This window comes from Colossoma macropomum, unplaced genomic scaffold, assembly GCF_904425465.1.
Source record: "Colossoma macropomum unplaced genomic scaffold, Colossoma_macropomum, whole genome shotgun sequence".
Classification (NCBI taxonomy): Eukaryota; Metazoa; Chordata; class Actinopteri; order Characiformes; family Serrasalmidae; genus Colossoma; species Colossoma macropomum.
The window spans coordinates 24,964,858-24,981,468 of NW_023494799.1; the positions used below are offsets into that span (position 1 = coordinate 24,964,858).

Here is a 16,611-nt window from a genome sequence, read left to right on the forward strand (position 1 = left end):
CATTGGCTTTATTAAACAACCCTTGAAGAACCATCTTTTTAAGTGTGTAGTATAATCAGTGTGGTTGTATGTGGTTTGAGACGCAGCCAATCACAGCCAGTGCGTAAGACCTTGTACGCTCCAACAAGCTATCGTCATGCTTTTCTGACCACAACCAACAGCAGCTCAGCTAACCCAGCTAACCTTTCCGACTCGGTTAGCCACTTAGCTTAGCCTACTTTAGCTTAGCTTAGCGTAGCTCGGCTCTGCCCTGTCCCCGGGAGCAGGCTGCGGTTAGCTTCGTTTCTCCATGGACGTTTCCTAAAACAACTTGTGATATTTTCGTGTTCACCGCATCAGACTAAGGAGGGCAGCAGCGGACCTGCAGTTTTACCATTAGCAGCTGTCTTAACGTTAGCTTACCAGCTAACTGAATGGTAATGGTATACAGCTGGTTAGCCGGTTAGAAATCTGTTATTTTATTCTGGATATTTCACTGGTTAGCTGACCTAGCTGCCTTCCTTATTGTCCAGCTGCACAAGAAGTAAGCTAAGCCGCGAAATCATGTCTTGTGCCTGCACTTCAGCGGCGAGACTGATCATAAATTCAGCACATAAAGGTGAGACATGTTTATTATGTTGTTGTACAGCTCTAACTTTAGCTTAGCTTAGCTTAGCACTGAGCTAGACTGATAGCTGGCTGGTCAGTAGAAGTTAACTTTTGTCGGGTTGGACGACGAGAAAAATATTTCAAACACAGTAGACGAGCTTCTAAGGAACTGTTAAGTTTTTGTAAACCAATGTTTTAGCAAAAAAACTGGAGTTAGCAACCTGACAGCCGTTAGCATGATGAGTAACGTTACACACTTAAAAAAAGATGGTTCTTAAAGCTTTTTTAGTAAGGGGGATGTCTCTACTTAGAACTATGAGTTCTGCATAGAGCCATTTGATAGATGAATGGCTCTTTGCGTGGTAAAATGGTCCTTCAGATTGATGGAGAATGTGTTGTACGTAACCTAGCTAAGTCAGTTCTATATGGAGTTGTTTTGAAAATGGTTCTATTTAGCACCAAAAAGGTTCTTCTGCTGTTGCAAGGTTGACAGCAACATTTTTTTGGTGGTATATAGAAGCATTTTCAGAAAGGTTTTGTATAGGTAGAACCATAGACAGCATGTTCTCCATTAATCTGAATAACCATTTCACCATGCAGAGAACCATTTAAGCAATAAATAGTTTCATGTTGAACTCAGGGTTCTAAATAGAACCATTTCCCTTACTAACCTAAGAGTGTGATACAAGTACACTGTATTTAGTCACATTGTTTTGACAGTCCTTGTGGTTTGAGGTTAAATATAGTCTGTACATTTGATCTCAGGTTTTAGCTGATGTTAACAGGGGCCATTAGTGTTATTATGATTACAGTGAGATTAAAGTGACAGTTTCCTCTTTTTGCTCAGGAATCTCTGGCTCAAGATTACAGCTGCTCACTCTGAGTCGAGCAGGATGTCATGAAATTCGTCTGAGCCGTAATGTCCCTGTCAGACCCTTCTCAGAGACATCTGTGTTCTATGCATCTAAAGATGGGATAAAAGATGGAGATGGTGGAAAGGTAACCTTTTTTTTAATCATTTTTTCTGTTTTTTTTTTTTCTTTATGCATCCCTTTCTTTTTATGCTGATCTTTCATTTTTTTTAATGCCACTGTTAACAAGGAAGTGTAAAGGGAAGTAACACACACCTCCTTTGTTTTGCTCCTTTTTCTTCTCAGAAGTCTGTGAGTGAAGGAAGTGGGAAAAGATCCGGCTCGGGCAACTCGGGGAAAGGTGGAAGTCAGCTTCGCTGCCCTAAATGCGGAGATCCCTGCACACACGTGGAAACCTTTGTCTGTGAGTGCTGTGTTTGTATTTGAGCTGTGTATCGACTCACACTGTATGTCCAAGAGTTTGTAGACACCTGCTCATCCAGCATTTTCTTCTGAAATCATAGGTATTGATAGGGAGTTTTATTGCCCCACCTTTGCTGCAGTTACAGCCTCTACTTTTCTGGGGAGACTTAACATTGGATGGTGAAACAGTGCTGTGAGGATTTGATTGCTTTCAGCCACAAGAGCATTAGTAATGTCAGGTACAGATGTTGGATGATTAGTTCTGGATCAAAAATTTCACTCCAACTTGTTCCTTAGGTATTAAATGGGCTTTATACCCCTCTAGCTGTCGCTTGGCATTGGGCCTGGTAACCTTAGGCTCATGTGCAGCTTCTGTCCCATTCTGTTAGAAATGCTTTTCTATGGAGATTATACAAAGTGTGTGTGTGTGTGTGTGTGTGTGTGTGTGTGTGTGTGTGTGTGTAGTTGAACACTTGCGTCAGCAGTGGGAACATCTTTAAGTAGCTGAATAGCTGAATTCTCTAATTAGAAGGAGCATCTGGACTAGGGGAGGGCGATATGGCAATGTTTGATATCGCAATGATATCACAACTTCATGATACATGATTGTGTATCAAAATATTTAGTTTTTCTGAATTATGATACATTGGAACAGATAAAAAGGCACTAGTACTGAGTACAGTGATTGTTTTTTATTGAACATTTCAAATACTGTTTATTTATATATTATGCAGTTCTTGTAATAAAACGTTGCTCTGAAAAGCATGTTGTGATGCAGCTGATCACAGTAGTGATAAAGTATTATTATATTGTTTACTTCTTGTTCAGTACTTTTGGACTTATAGTATATCTATATTTGATCTACAAAAGATAATTATTCAAGGGCTCTTTAGAAAAGATAATTGTTCTATATAGAAGCATGAACATTTAAAGAACCTGCTGAATGGTTTACTTGCATCGTTGAAAGGTTAATGGGGAATGTGCTGTATATGGATCTATTTAGAACATTTTTGAAAAGGGTTCTGTATAGCATCCAGAAGGGTTCTTCTATTGTTATGTGCTTGACATCTTCACAATAGAAGAACGCTTTTGGGTGCTACATAAAACCCTTTTCAAAAAGGTTCTACTACACATTCTCCATCAATCTGAAGTGTTCATGGTTCTATTTAGATCCATTTTCTGTACTAAACAACTTGAAGAACCATCTTTTTTTAAGTATACAGTAAATGGTGTTGCTACAGGTTATTAAAGCTTTCCTCTGACCCTCATGCCTCAAAGTTACTGTGTCAGTTGGCCTTCTGGACAGTTTGTCCATGTGCAATGTTAGTCTGTACAATGGACAAACTGTTTTGAAACTAAAAATAAACTGCTTGCATAACTACAGGCCACTTCTTCCAGTGGTGGCGTTCATTCAGTAGTTCTCTCAACCTCCGCCAGCACTGAGGCTACTTCTCTGCTCTTGAGTTGAGATTTCTGGAAAGCATTGAACCGGACAGATGCTATGTTACACAGCCACTGTCCCACTGAACACCAATTTTACTGCTTTTAGAAATATAATGACAACTTTCCAACCGGCTGCTTTCTGCCTTTCTACTACAAAAGAGTCTTTATGCTAGGTGTGGATAAGATGAGAAAAAAAATATAATAGGATACATGATAATTACGTTTTCTGTGGTTTGATACGTTGGAACAGACAAGAAAGAACCAGTCGCATGAAAAATACTAGCAAAAACAGCAGCTTTTATTCAGCGCACTAAACGCAATTAAACAGGCCTAATTATGCTCCCTTTATAATGATCCGTGTAGTTGGTCAGTGTTTTTATAGTGCTCAAAAACATTCTTCTGTAATTTATTTTTGTACATTTTGTATGTCCCAGAAATTGTCGTAATTTATTTTACATGACCATTTTCCAGTCTCTCTTTATCCTTTGTAATTAATCAGGCTGTTTTTGTTGCTGTTCTTTTAAGACTGACATAAATGAGTTCTGTCCTGCTTGGCTGTTCTTTATTGTTCCTCCTTCAAAAAGCTGTCTCAGCTAAAACGCTACTTAGAATTTTAATTTGAATGGGCGGAGCTAAACTGTTGTAGGCTTAATAGGTGGATAAATGATAAATGCAAATGAGTTGGTCATATCACATTGAGTTCAAAACAAGCTGTTTTTGCAGCAGAGTTTCCATATGTGGACCGTATGGACTGGATAGTGAATAGTTGTTTTGAAACTTTAAACAAGGTTTACATATTATGACACTCTTATATTTTACAATGGAATGGAAATTAGTTTTTACATGATATGGGCCCTAAAAAGCACTAACAGTTCCCACAATATGCTTAGAAAAGCATATTAAGATAAGATACTGTGATGTAATGTGAGAGAGTTTATGATAATGATAAATTACAACTTGCACCACTTACTTATGCTCCAGTAAAGAGTTTGACTAGTATCTCTCTAGGAATTCAGATATCGCATCTTCAAAGAACACTGAAGTAAACTGAGCTGGTATTTAGGTTGGTACCTGTTAGCATATAAGGCATGTATCTTCTGAAATTAGTAGCTTTCTATGATTAACTGATGATGCTATGTTTCTTTTTCAGCCTCAACTAGGTTTGTCAAATGTGAAAAATGCCATCACTTTTTCGTGGTGCTGTCGGAAACAGACACGAAGAAAAGTCTGAATAAAGACCCAGAATCAGCTGCTGAAGCTGTGAAGTTGGCCTTCCAACAGAAACCACCACCACCTCCCAAGAAGGTACTGATTCATAATGAGATCTTTCATGTCTCCAATTGTAAAGCTGATAGGAGCACTCTCCTCAAAAGTAGTTAATACTATCTTAATAAAATCTTGTGGCAACCAGTTTGCATTATTGTCCTTGTGTAATGCTAACCGGTGCATCTTAGCCTAGTTTGCTATTAAAGCAATAAACATTTTCTGAGTGAAGTTTTTCCAGATCAGTGAATGGATTGATTTGGACTGAAAACCTGTTTTGAGATGTGCCTCTTTTTTACCCCCCTAAATTAGATCTACACCTACCTTGATAAGTATGTTGTAGGCCAGGCCCATGCGAAGAAGGTGCTGTCAGTGGCTGTGTACAACCACTACAAGCGGATTTACAACAACATGCCGGCAGGTTCCAGACAGCAGCAGGTGGAGGTGGAGAAGCAGGGCTCCCTCACACCCCGAGGTTTGTGGCTAACACATGCTGATGTATAAAACATAAATGACTGGATTTCAAAGGAATGCTCCAGCATGTTAATTTTAATGTAACCTCTATCTGCGGCATTTGTACTTCATGGTCCTTTACTACAGACAATAATTTTGACATTGAAGTCATAGTAAGTGTCCCTGTACTTAAGAAAGAATTTAAGGTAATGAGCAACTGCTGACGCACCTTCCCTCTAGCGTCTGGTCTGTTTTTCTGCAGCTGGTTGTTTGTTTTTTCTAAGTAAAAAGAAATGCTGTGGTAGTCAATATAGCTGCAGTTATTAGAGCCTAGGTTGAAAAACACTAGAGCATTCCTTTGAGGTCAGGATGTCCCTGGCAAGGTTGCTAGTTTGTTTATTAACTGCACCACACATTTCAAGGGTCTGATAAATCACTTGGTCACTTCCATGTTTGACCAGATTTGATATAAGCTTTGTGACTGGTCTTTTTGCCGTGGTTTGTAGCTGGTTAGAAGATAAAAAGACCCACTGAGTAGGATTGTTGTAATAGTGGGCCAAGAGCTTTTAGTAGTGAAACTGCCAAAACATAGCATGAACAGCATGAATATGTAGCCATAGTGCTCTGTACAATGACTCTCAGTCTGATTGGCCTAAAGGTCTGCTGAATGTGGCCCTATTTTTTGTTATAATTATTTGCAGATAGCATATAAAACACATCTTAGCCATTGTTATATCTTGTGTTGCTCCTAACTGGCTACATTTTATTTCTACTGACATATTTATTGACCCATTTCTCCCTTTCAGGAACCTTCAGTACATGTTGTGATTTGGCATTTGTACAATATTTAAAAAGATTTTATAAGCTGTGCTGCACAAGAAAGTTTAGTTCATCAGAGTAAAATGTGTTGTGCTTAACGGTAGTGATGTCATTATAAGTCTTTGTCATTGTAACTTTTCCTGTAGAGCTAGAGCTAAGACGTCGGGAGGATGAGTACAGATTCACAAGTAAGTGTGTGTTAATGCCCATAATTTTTTTATGTGTATATATATTTTTCCTTATGCTTCCTATAATTTATCCAAACCTGCAGGAAAAATGATTCCCTTCATTTTTTTGTTTCTTTTAATTTGGTTATTTGGTTTGGTTCATGAGTTGCTTTGTTGTACAAATGCCAAAGAACTGTGTCCATATGTGGTTGTCTGTCTTTCGTTTCCTTTCATTTCCATTCATTTCCATTCATTTCCATTGTTGATCTGTGGTAGTAGGGTGGTGAATAGATGATTGGTTGAGTTTTCAGAGTTACATAAGTAGAAATGCGTTTGAAAGACAGTGGGCTCCTGGCCCATCAGCTCCAATTTCTCAGCCAAGCATGGTAAGAGTAAGAGTCCTAGTAACCTCGTTTGACTCTGGCTTTGGAGGTGTTATGCAACCCTTTATCAACGTCAGCGCAAAGGACATGCATTTCTAAATGAACTCGCTCGGGAAGTTCCAAAGTGTTCCTATGATCACGTCACCAGGAAACATCTATACAAGAGAAGTATTGTTTGTAGCTGACAAAAAACAGTGATGTTAACTGTTTCAAAATTGCTGTGTATTTGTTTTTTTTTTTGTTTTTTGTTTTTTTGGTACTTGTTTCACTTCCGAGGACGTTTAGACAGCTTCTTTAGATTATTTGAGAGATTTCAGGACATTCCTGATGTTCTCTTGCACAATTAGTGTTTGCTTTTTTGTTGCCACTGTCTAATCATTAACTGTTGTTTTATCTGTATTATTTTTCTGTATTTCTTCCCTTCACTCATCAGACACTTTCATTCAGTTGATGTTTGCGGTGCTTCTTGTGACAGGAAATCCCTTTAGATCCCCTCTCTGGTTCAGTCATGCTGGCCAAGCAGCATTCAGTCCCTGCTGTTGTTCATTTGAAAGAAAGCAGCAACAAAAGCTTTTGTCTGTTGCTAGTAAACCAGTTGAAAAAGTGCCCAAGCGTAATTATTCTAGAGGGCCAAAAAGTTATCTGAGCCCAGGGGTTCAATTGCCCAATTTCTTTGTAGACTATCCCTGTGTAAAAAAAAGTTGTATAGTTTATCTATCTGTAATTTGGTACTCAAATTATATCTATCACAACTATCACATCACTGTCAAATAGCATGTAGTTGGCCAAATAACAGATCACACTGCAGTCCAGAATGAAGACTTAAATTATGTAGTAATGGCTGATGCTGCCTGTACAATCATTTTTCCAAAAAAGTTAGGACAGTGTGCGAAATGTAACCAAAACCAGAATGCAATGATCTGCATATTGTTTAAAGCCTGTATTAAATTGAAAATCGTTCAAAGACAATATAACAGATGTTGAAAATGATGCACATTTTGAATTTGATACAAGAAAGTTGGGACAGGGGCATGTTTACCACTGTGTTGCCTCACCTCTTCTTTTACCAACACTCGAAGTGTTTGGGAACTTAGGAGACCAATTGCTGAAGTTTTGATAGTGAATTGTTTTCCCATTCTTGTTTGACATGGGATTTCAGCTGCTGAGTTTTTCATTTCGTAATGTGCCTAATGTTTTAGTGGGTGGCGTGCAGGCCAGTTGGACTCTATACAAAACCTGTATACTTATCATTAAACATTAATGGTGCCTTCAGTGGTGCCTTAAATGAGCTTTGGCCCAGAGAAGGCGGCGGCATTTCTGAATCCTGTTTATGTATAATTCCTTCTTGGCATTGTAGAGTTTAGTGTGTGTTTTAAATGTTATGTACCGTAGATCATGAAAAGCAAAAGTTCTTTGCTATTTTATGCTGAGAAACGTTATTCTTGAATTGTTGCGCTATTTGCCTGCTGCGCAGTCTTTCACAGAGTGGTGAACCCCTCCTCATCTTTACTTCTGAAACACTCAACCTCCCTGAGATGCTCTTTTTTTTTATACCTAGTCATGTTGCTGACCTGTTGCCAATCAACCTGTTTTTTTTTTGTTTTTGTTTTTTTTTACACAACTTTACCACTCTTTTGCTGCCCCCATCCCAATTATTTTGAAACATGTTGCTGGCATCAAATTCAAAATGGACATATATTTTCAAAAAACAATACAATTTCTCAGTTTCAACATTTGATATGTTGTCTTTGTACTATTTTCAATTAAATATAGGGTGTAAATGATGTGCACATCCTTGCTCTCTGTTTTTATTTACGTTTTTGCACAGCGTACCAATTTGTTTTGGAAATGAGGTTGTACTGTCCTCAAAGTGATTTAAAAACTCCTGTCATAATTGAGTAGCATGTGATTTATCACCATAAGATTTTATCAGCACTCCACAATGTTTGCAAGTACCTAACATTGAAAAAGTCCATCCTTTGGTTGAACGTACATTCAGGTAATGCTGTTCTCTGAAGATTCTGTGTAAACCACCTTGCCTAGTCTTGTCTTTCTATTGTGCTTGTTTCAGAGCTGCTGCAGATTGCGGGGATCAGCCCCCATGGTAACGCTTTGGGAGCCTCCATGCAGCAGCAGGTGAACCAGCAGGCTCCTCAGGAGAGGAGAGGAGGAGAAGTGCTCGATTCCAACCACACAGACATCAAACTGGAGAAGAGCAACATTGTGCTGCTGGGCCCCACTGGCTCTGGTCTGACTGAGCTCATAATTCTCACAGCGCTTAGCGCATGGGGCTGGGGGAGAGGGGTATATTGTACTAGTGCTGAAGCAGTGACTACATAAATGCAGTATTGGAACATAAGTACATTATAAAAGGAATAGGCAGAATGGCAAAATGTAATATTATTCTGTTTGAAGACATGAAGGTTCATGTCACAATGTTTAGTATTTTATGAAGTTCGCACGATGCCCCAGAGGGATAGTTCTGGCAAATTTAAAAAGTGCGTCTGACTTACAATCCTAATGTGTTCCAGTGTTTCTGCTCAGGAACAACATTAAAGCAAAACTGATGTTTGTCAGGTAAAGCATGTTATTTGAGCATCTTAAGACAGCTTAAACTAAAAACATTTGTTTCTAACGAATGTTTTAGAAGTTAAAGGGAGTATTTTTACTGTTTATCATGCACTGCCCCAATTTCACTTAAAGGAATTTTGCCTGAGTTGGAGGTTTTTTCCAGAGTTCAGCATAACATCCAGTCAGCTTTGTGCTGCTATGACGTTATTTTGGCAGTGTGTCACCACTGTTTGTTGTTTACTGCAGTTATAAATATTTTTTTTTTTTGTGACCGTTATCACAATAGCTAATATTGAGATAAATTGCAATAAGTAATAATACCATATCATCATATCGCCCACCCTAGTTATTAATTGTGGTGTATTGTATACTGTACTGAGAATAATAAGTAGTATATTGTAGCTTTTTATTCCATTAATGATGAATGGGCCTATGGAAGTGCTCCAAAATTACTTGTAATAAAATCTCTTGACATTAAGTTGCGGTAAAAGTTCAGAAAGTTTTTGTTTTCTCCTGAAAAAGTTACTATTTTTTTGATACATGTTGTGGGTTTTAATTTTTATTTTTTTTTTTTGGGACATCAATGATGTGTTCACATATGCTGTAGTTTCATCTTTAGCAGTCCAAAAACTTTTCAAATACAAGACGAAACGAAATTGTAAAAGTGAGTCTTTGGCATTTGTATTGCAGGCAAAACACTCTTGGCCCAAACTCTAGCCAAATGCCTGGATGTTCCTTTTGCAATCTGTGACTGCACCACCCTCACGCAGGCTGGCTACGTGGGAGAGGACATAGAATCGGTCATTGCCAAACTACTGCAGGACGCCAACTACGTCGTTGAGAAAGCTCAGCAGGGTAAGAAGGTTTAGGATCATACTTGCAGTGCACCTGACCACTTTTCTCAAGAATTGCCCTTACTGGGGGATGGTTCTATCTTGTAAAAGATGTGTGTGTTCCAAAGTGTACTGACCTAAATTGTTTCATTCGCAGGCATTGTTTTCTTGGATGAAGTGGACAAAATTGGCAGCGTGCCTGGAATCCATCAGCTTAGAGATGTTGGTGGAGAAGGAGTTCAGCAGGTCAGTCATCAGAATAAATCGTCAGTGCTTAACTAACACAACCCCTGACTCTCTCTAGCTTTGGGTTATAAACGCTGCTTAAAACTGGGGTTTCAGCTCTTCATTGACCAAAATATTTACCTTTTACATAAACACTTGTATCACCCTCTGATTGTAACATGTTGTCTTTATCCTTTTAGTGTAACTTTTTGACTTGAAATAAAATATTTTGTGGTGTAAAATACTTCATATTCTGTGCAGTGTATAAATAAAGTACATGTGATGGCACAGCTGTCTGTTATGCATTGTTTTGGTAGGGTTTACTCAAACTTCTGGAAGGCACAATTGTGAATGTTCCTGAGAAAAACACCAGGAAGCTGAGAGGTGAGACGGTGCAAGTCGATACTACAAACATCTTGTTTGTCGCATCTGGTGCTTTTAATGGACTGGATCGCATAATCAGCAGAAGAAAGAATGAGAAGGTTTGTTTTCATAGCTATTTGAGACACTTTTTTCACTCAGTGGGATAGCCAGGCATAGTCAGTGGCTGAATCTCAAATAATTCCCTGCTCCCCTGTACAGTGTGCTGTACAGGAAGCATTTACACCAGAATAGTTCAAAGCCATTTGGGGTTCAGTCAGCTGACTGATTAACCATTAGTGAAATCCAGAGTTTGGACCAGAACAGACACAACTTTTAAACAATTGAAGATGTTATACTGTGGCAAGATAGTACATTAGCTTTGTAACCTTACACTATCATTTATAATTTACATATTTAGTACCTGGGCTTTGGTGCACCATCTAATCTGGGTAAAGGCCGACGGGCAGCAGCAGCAGCCGATGTGGCCAACATCACAGGCGGTGAGGTGGACGCGGTGGCCGAGATTGAGGAGAAAGACCGGCTCCTGAAGCTTGTGGAGGCACGAGATCTCATCGAGTTTGGCATGATCCCGGAGTTTGTGGGCCGCCTGCCAGTGGTGGTGCCGCTGCACAGCCTGGACGAGGACACGCTCGTGCGCATCCTGACCGAACCCCGCAATGCTGTGGTGCGCCAGTACCAGGCCCTCTTCAGCATGGACAAGGTGAGGAACACACACACAGGCATGACTTTCACTTCCATAGTGTTGCTGAATTGTTGCCTGTCCAGCACAAACAACCTCACAATTAAACAAGGTCTGTATGTGAGCCCATGCTTTTAATTCTTTCCCACATAACTTTCATCTACGGGTATAAAAATTCATGATGATATACACTGCAAGTGGTGATTAAACTGCATAATTTATAGAACATTCTAATTCTTTATTCACTACTCACTATAGAATTGTTCTAAGATCAAAGATTTACAACCTGAAAAACTTACTAAATAATATGTAGTAAATACTGAATAAGGCTAATCAGTTTAGATTTATTAACAGAACAATAAGCCTGTAGTTTAGGGGCTTAAAGGGAAATTCCATCAGTTTTTCATAATTTTTGCATTATTCAATGGTTAAGATGTAGACAGTCATTCAGAGTGGTTTGATGTGATGTGGTTCATTGTAGAGACGCTTGCTGACTCAGATTTCTTTATAGTGGTGGTGATAGGAACCGGGGGTCGCCATGCCTATTTTGTCTTACAATGCAGTATGTGTAGCTCGTCACTATGAATATGCTTAAAAATATGTATTTTAGGCCAAATCCTCATATCAAAACTCGGGATGCATTGATACAATTTTTTTGAGACCAAGTACGAGTATGTGTTTTTTTGGTACTTGCTGATACCGATACCATAATGAGTAACCAGCTTAGAATTAAGTAGTTGTTAGTGAAAATCATTGCAATGTACCTTAACAGTTAAATCCTCAGTGTGCTTTAAAATGGGCTAAAATTGCACAGTGCATCAACGACTTTGTGTCCCACTGCCACAGCATCAGCAGACCTTCATTCAACTTCAGCTTGAGTCATTTTTTCGTTAGTGTGGCAGCATACTCTAGGCTTACGTCACATGGTATCAGGTGGTATCGGATGTGATGTATGTGCTTATTTTTTTTTCTTTTTTTCTTTTTTTTTCTTTTTTAATTTGAGTAAGAGTAAATGAGCACAGGATTGGGCCAATACCTGATACCAGCATCGATATTGATGCGTTCCTAATCAAAACTATCATAAAACCTTTGTACTTAGTTTCTTGTGATGTACATTTCAGAGGTATCACCACCACAGTAAACAATTCTGAATGGTAATTTTCTCTGCAACAGAGCATTTCACATTATATCACTCTAAATGTCTGTTAACATTTTTATTAAGAAATTATGTAGGAAGTGAAGTGTCCCTTTAATAAAATGGGTAAAATGCAACTGTAATGAAGATGTAGAGCTGACTTCCCTACGCTGTCCGTCTTCCCATCCCTTTCAGTGTGACCTAAATGTGACCACAGATGCCTTGCGGGCGATCGCCAGAATGGCACTGGAACGTAAGACAGGTGCTCGTGGGCTTCGGTCAATAATGGTGAGTACCTCACTTGAAAGCATCTCCTGAGTTGACCCATCCTCACTGATGGCCTTGTGTGGTTCATGTTATTTTCTTCTAACAGGAAAAACTGCTGCTGGACCCCATGTTTGAAGTGCCACATTCTGATATTGTAGCTGTGGAGATAAACAAGGATGTGGTATTTGGAAAAGAAGAGCCTCATTATGTAAGGTGAGAGCACATACTAGAAATTTTTATAAAAATCTTAGTCATCAAGTTTGGAAAGTCTCCAAAGACAATGTTCATCTTAGTTATTGATGTAATATATCGGTTTTCTTTTTTTTTTTTTTCCACTTTTGCTTGGTCATGCTGTTTGAGGAAGTAGAGAAAGTGTTGGTGGTTTTCTTGAAGGTTGAATGTTTTCACTGTGGTCAAGTGATGCAAGAAATTGTGCTTTGAACTGCCATAATGGTGTTTTGCTAAATCTTTGGAATTACTAAAAAATATTATCTATAAAAGTTACATTTTTCCATTCATGCAATATTGTGTTTTCTGTTTTAAGTCCATACACTCAGAAAAAAAACATACACAACTGTCACTGGAGCAGTACCTCTCTTGTCACTGGGGTGGTTCCCTCAAGGGTACATCTCAGTACCTTTAGTCAGGCAATATAATTGTACCATAATCCACTGAAATTATATTTTCGGTAGTTTTCTAAGTTGTCCACACACCCCATCTTGTCTGCAGGCTTTTTATTTTATTGTTCTATTGTTTTAAATCATTAGGTTATGAAAACATACAAATATGTACTTTTCCATTATGAAAAACTTAGTTAAAGTTCACATTTAAACCTTATGTTTGTACCTTGATGATGGGAAAAATGTACCAGCACTGAATCTTTATTTCTATCAGAGTGGCTATCAAAACATTGTGAAATATTAAAAATGTTTGTTTGACTCTAAAATTGAGTTATATATTAAATATCCAGCCAAGCTTAAGTGAAAAAAACCACATAAAAAGTATAATAAGTTCCGTGGGCTTTAACGATGGTTTAATCTTGTTTTTGTAAAATTTTAATAAAGTATTAAAAGAAGTAAATGCTGTCTGTTCTGCAGAGCACCAGCAAAAGAGGCAGCAGAGGAGGAATACGACTCTGGAATTGAAGAAGACAACTGGGCCCGGCAGGCTGACGCAGCCAAGAATTAAAACCAGCCGACGTAAACAAATCTCCTTATTTAAGCTCCGAATGATGTTTATTTCGGTCTAATAAGTAAGTGATTAGTCACCTCACCAGTCCCAAGGGTCCATTTACACATAGATATTATGTAGGCCTATATGATCCGTTCTAATGACAATCTGTAAGTTAGTGTGGACTATTCCATATTTAAATTTTCTTAAGTACAAATGATTTAAAACCAAATGTACACTGAGTTATGCTTCCCAGTGAGTGACTGTTAATATTAAATGTAAAGGAATTTATTTTGTTCCTTACTAAACAGATGGTGTTTTCATTTTTATGAACTGTTCACTTTCATTTGGTTTGAATGGGGATGAGAAGATAAAGATTATAGTTTCCTGTCATAAACTCACAACTCATTTTTCCTGCATAGGCTATGATGTATTTGTCATAATGTGACGCATTTCAAATGTAATTCTGTTTACCAGCTGAGGTACTTTGTTTCTTTATACGTGTAAATCTCTTGACAGTGAAACACAAGGCTGTTTTTTCTAGGGAATCTCAATGGCTGTATGTGAGGTTCTTACTGAAACAACTTTGTAAAGGGTTTTTATAGTTCTGTATATCAGTATCTGCTGCTGCAATATTACCCTCCATGCTGCAGTATTTTTGTGCATGGGTCTGTCTTTTCATGGACTGGTTTATGATGGGAAGCTGAAGAATCTTCCAGAATGCTGTTGATATGCTGCTGAAGAGCTGAAATAAGAGAAATGTCTTATTGCCATAACACAGACGGTTCTCCCCCAAGACTACATCCAGAATTCCTCCAAAAACGACTCTTATCTTTCTCTGCGGCTTACCTTTTTGCTCTCTTGTTGCATGTGGATGTAATCCGCAAGCATAAATCAGTCGAGATCCCAGAGAAGCAATTCTAATGCTTGTGAAATACATGCCTGTGCAAGTTGGAGAGCTAAATAAGCCAGAATAATCAGCCACATCACCAACCATTCTGACTGAAGACATTCTATAAAGACATTGGCATTAGTTCAATAGGTGCGGCACATTCTACACACAAAAATGTGTAGTTTGTTTTTTTGTGTTGTGCATCTAAATTACCTGCCTACGTGATCTATATGAGCAAGCACATTAGTCTGTAATTCAGACTTTTTAAAGAGTTTCAGCTCTTTCCCAGCCAGGGTCGTGTGTATTGATTTCTCAGAATAAGTTTTGATCTAGGGTCATCTGCCCCTTGCCCAACGACAGTCATATACAAAAGTTTGGTCGCCCCTGGTGAAGTGAAAATTAGTGCACATCCTTTACAGAGGACAAATTGAGGGGAGGGGGCACATCATAATCAAAAAATTATGGCACATTTTATATTTTATTTTTTATTTTTTTCCAGTATGTTAAAGTTACACTGTAAGATTTGGGGATTTAGAGACCTCTCTGGTGAAAATATGTAATTGCATGCAACAAGTGGAAGAACATTTTGAAATGTGGGTTGTGCTTTGGGCCCCTTCCCCGAGCAGATGAATCTGATGATTGCGAGCACGCTGAAAGAGTGTTCAAAGAGAACTAATTCAGAACTTGGCGAAGAACATGTTTTTTGAGGACGTGAGTGAATTATCTGCTTTTGTTGGTCATCAGATCTTCATCGATATCATGTTAATTTTACATTTGAGACCTGAACATCCAGCCAGACGTACCAATTAAGCTCGTGCATGTGACATTTAATACATAATTTGACCATATTAACATATATTTAAGTTTTTTTTTTTTTACTCTCCTTATTAAGTAATGCTACTGCTTTCAATTAAAAAACTTATATAGTGCAGCTTTAAAACCATCAAATAAATAGACATTGTGCACATTTTGCAGAAAAATGGCATGTGTAAATTTGCTCTCTCTAGCGGATGTGTTAACTTATTTTCACTCAATAAAATTTAATCAAATTTGAGGTCTTCAAACCTTCGCATATGATTGTAAATCAGTGCTTCAGGAGAGAGAAACATGTTCTTTGTTCACTCCAATCTACTTTGCTAGTTGGTACAATACTGGTCTTTGCAATACTGATATCACTGAATGCTACAATGTACAAATTAGTCTTCTAACCCTTCATAATGTTTTTACTGTGTGCTGTGAGCATCCTAACCAATCGCAGCTCAAGACAAGTGTTTCGGAGGGTGTTGCAATGAATCTAGATCTTCAATCAATGCACATTGTGGTCACAATAATGCAGACCAGTCAGTGATGAGTTTTTAATATATTGCCACATGTATTAGTCTCAATCTGTAGCAATAAAATGTAATATATTGTCCATATCATGCATAATTGAGAAATATCCCAGCTTTACAGTTCATTTCCTTGATTCAAGTTACATGAATCAATAACTTGCAGAAAGCTAATTGATGTACTGATCCTAGATCAGCACCCTTACTCTGAGATGAATAGACTTGATCCCAGGCCTCTAGTCTTTTGTAGGCTGTCTTGTAAAATGTATGGATTAATAAAAGCTGTCCTTCACTTTCTAATCGGCTCTAGATTCATTCCTCCCACATTATTATTGTATTAATCAAATGCTTGTTTACTTCTGTGTAAATAGATAGATAGCTGGTAAGTGTATTAGACAGTAATATGGTTTTGCCCACTGGTTTTGCTGTGTCAGTGGTACAGAACAAATATTATATATTGCAGTTTTGTTACTTTTTACAATTGAAGATTAATTTTAACTTATTGTTAAAGGGGTTTTATTCTTCTTTTTTAGAGAAAGCCACAAGCAGGAGCTTGTAGAGGGGCTGTTTCGTTAATAGTTTACAGTAAATTACCTTTCTTAAACTTGGTTCATTTTGTCAGATCCTATTATTCTACTGTGCATTTTCCAAACTTAGAATTTCCCAGTTATTTCCAAGAATGCAAACATGAACAAACCATTCAGAGTATAACTTGAAGTGTAGTCACTGTAAGTGAC

General features: G+C 38.1%; 1 protein-coding gene across 2 annotated transcripts; it reads left to right on the forward strand.

Moving 5' to 3' along the window:
• The first annotated feature begins 117 nt into the window (after nucleotides 1-117).
• On the forward strand, nucleotides 118-16,174 carry clpxa (caseinolytic mitochondrial matrix peptidase chaperone subunit Xa). 2 transcript variants are annotated; one of them, XM_036586044.1, is made up of 14 exons: nucleotides 119-598; nucleotides 1,436-1,587; nucleotides 1,746-1,863; nucleotides 4,456-4,610; nucleotides 4,881-5,043; nucleotides 5,987-6,028; nucleotides 8,462-8,638; nucleotides 9,652-9,816; nucleotides 9,952-10,040; nucleotides 10,337-10,501; nucleotides 10,801-11,103; nucleotides 12,413-12,505; nucleotides 12,591-12,697; nucleotides 13,582-16,174. In XM_036586044.1, exons 1-14 carry the CDS (start codon nucleotides 544-546, stop codon nucleotides 13,670-13,672), a joined length of 1,875 nt encoding a protein of 624 aa, XP_036441937.1. In that variant the 5' UTR covers nucleotides 119-543; the 3' UTR covers nucleotides 13,673-16,174. The 2 variants fall into 2 exon arrangements, with proteins under 2 accessions (XP_036441938.1, XP_036441937.1); XM_036586045.1 differs by lacking the exon at nucleotides 5,987-6,028 and having other exon boundaries at nucleotides 118-598.
• Nucleotides 16,175-16,611: the final 437 nt, after the last annotated feature.

Coding starts and splice junctions, on each gene's coding strand:
- clpxa (XM_036586044.1), top strand. CDS start 544: ATGTCTTGTGCCTGCACTTCAGCGGCGAGACTGATCATAAATTCAGCA. Junction 10,041..10,336: donor GTGGAGAAGGAGTTCAGCAG/GTCAGTCATCAG, acceptor TTGTTTTGGTAG/GGTTTACTCAAACTTCTGGA. Junction 12,698..13,581: donor GAAGAGCCTCATTATGTAAG/GTGAGAGCACAT, acceptor TCTGTTCTGCAG/AGCACCAGCAAAAGAGGCAG.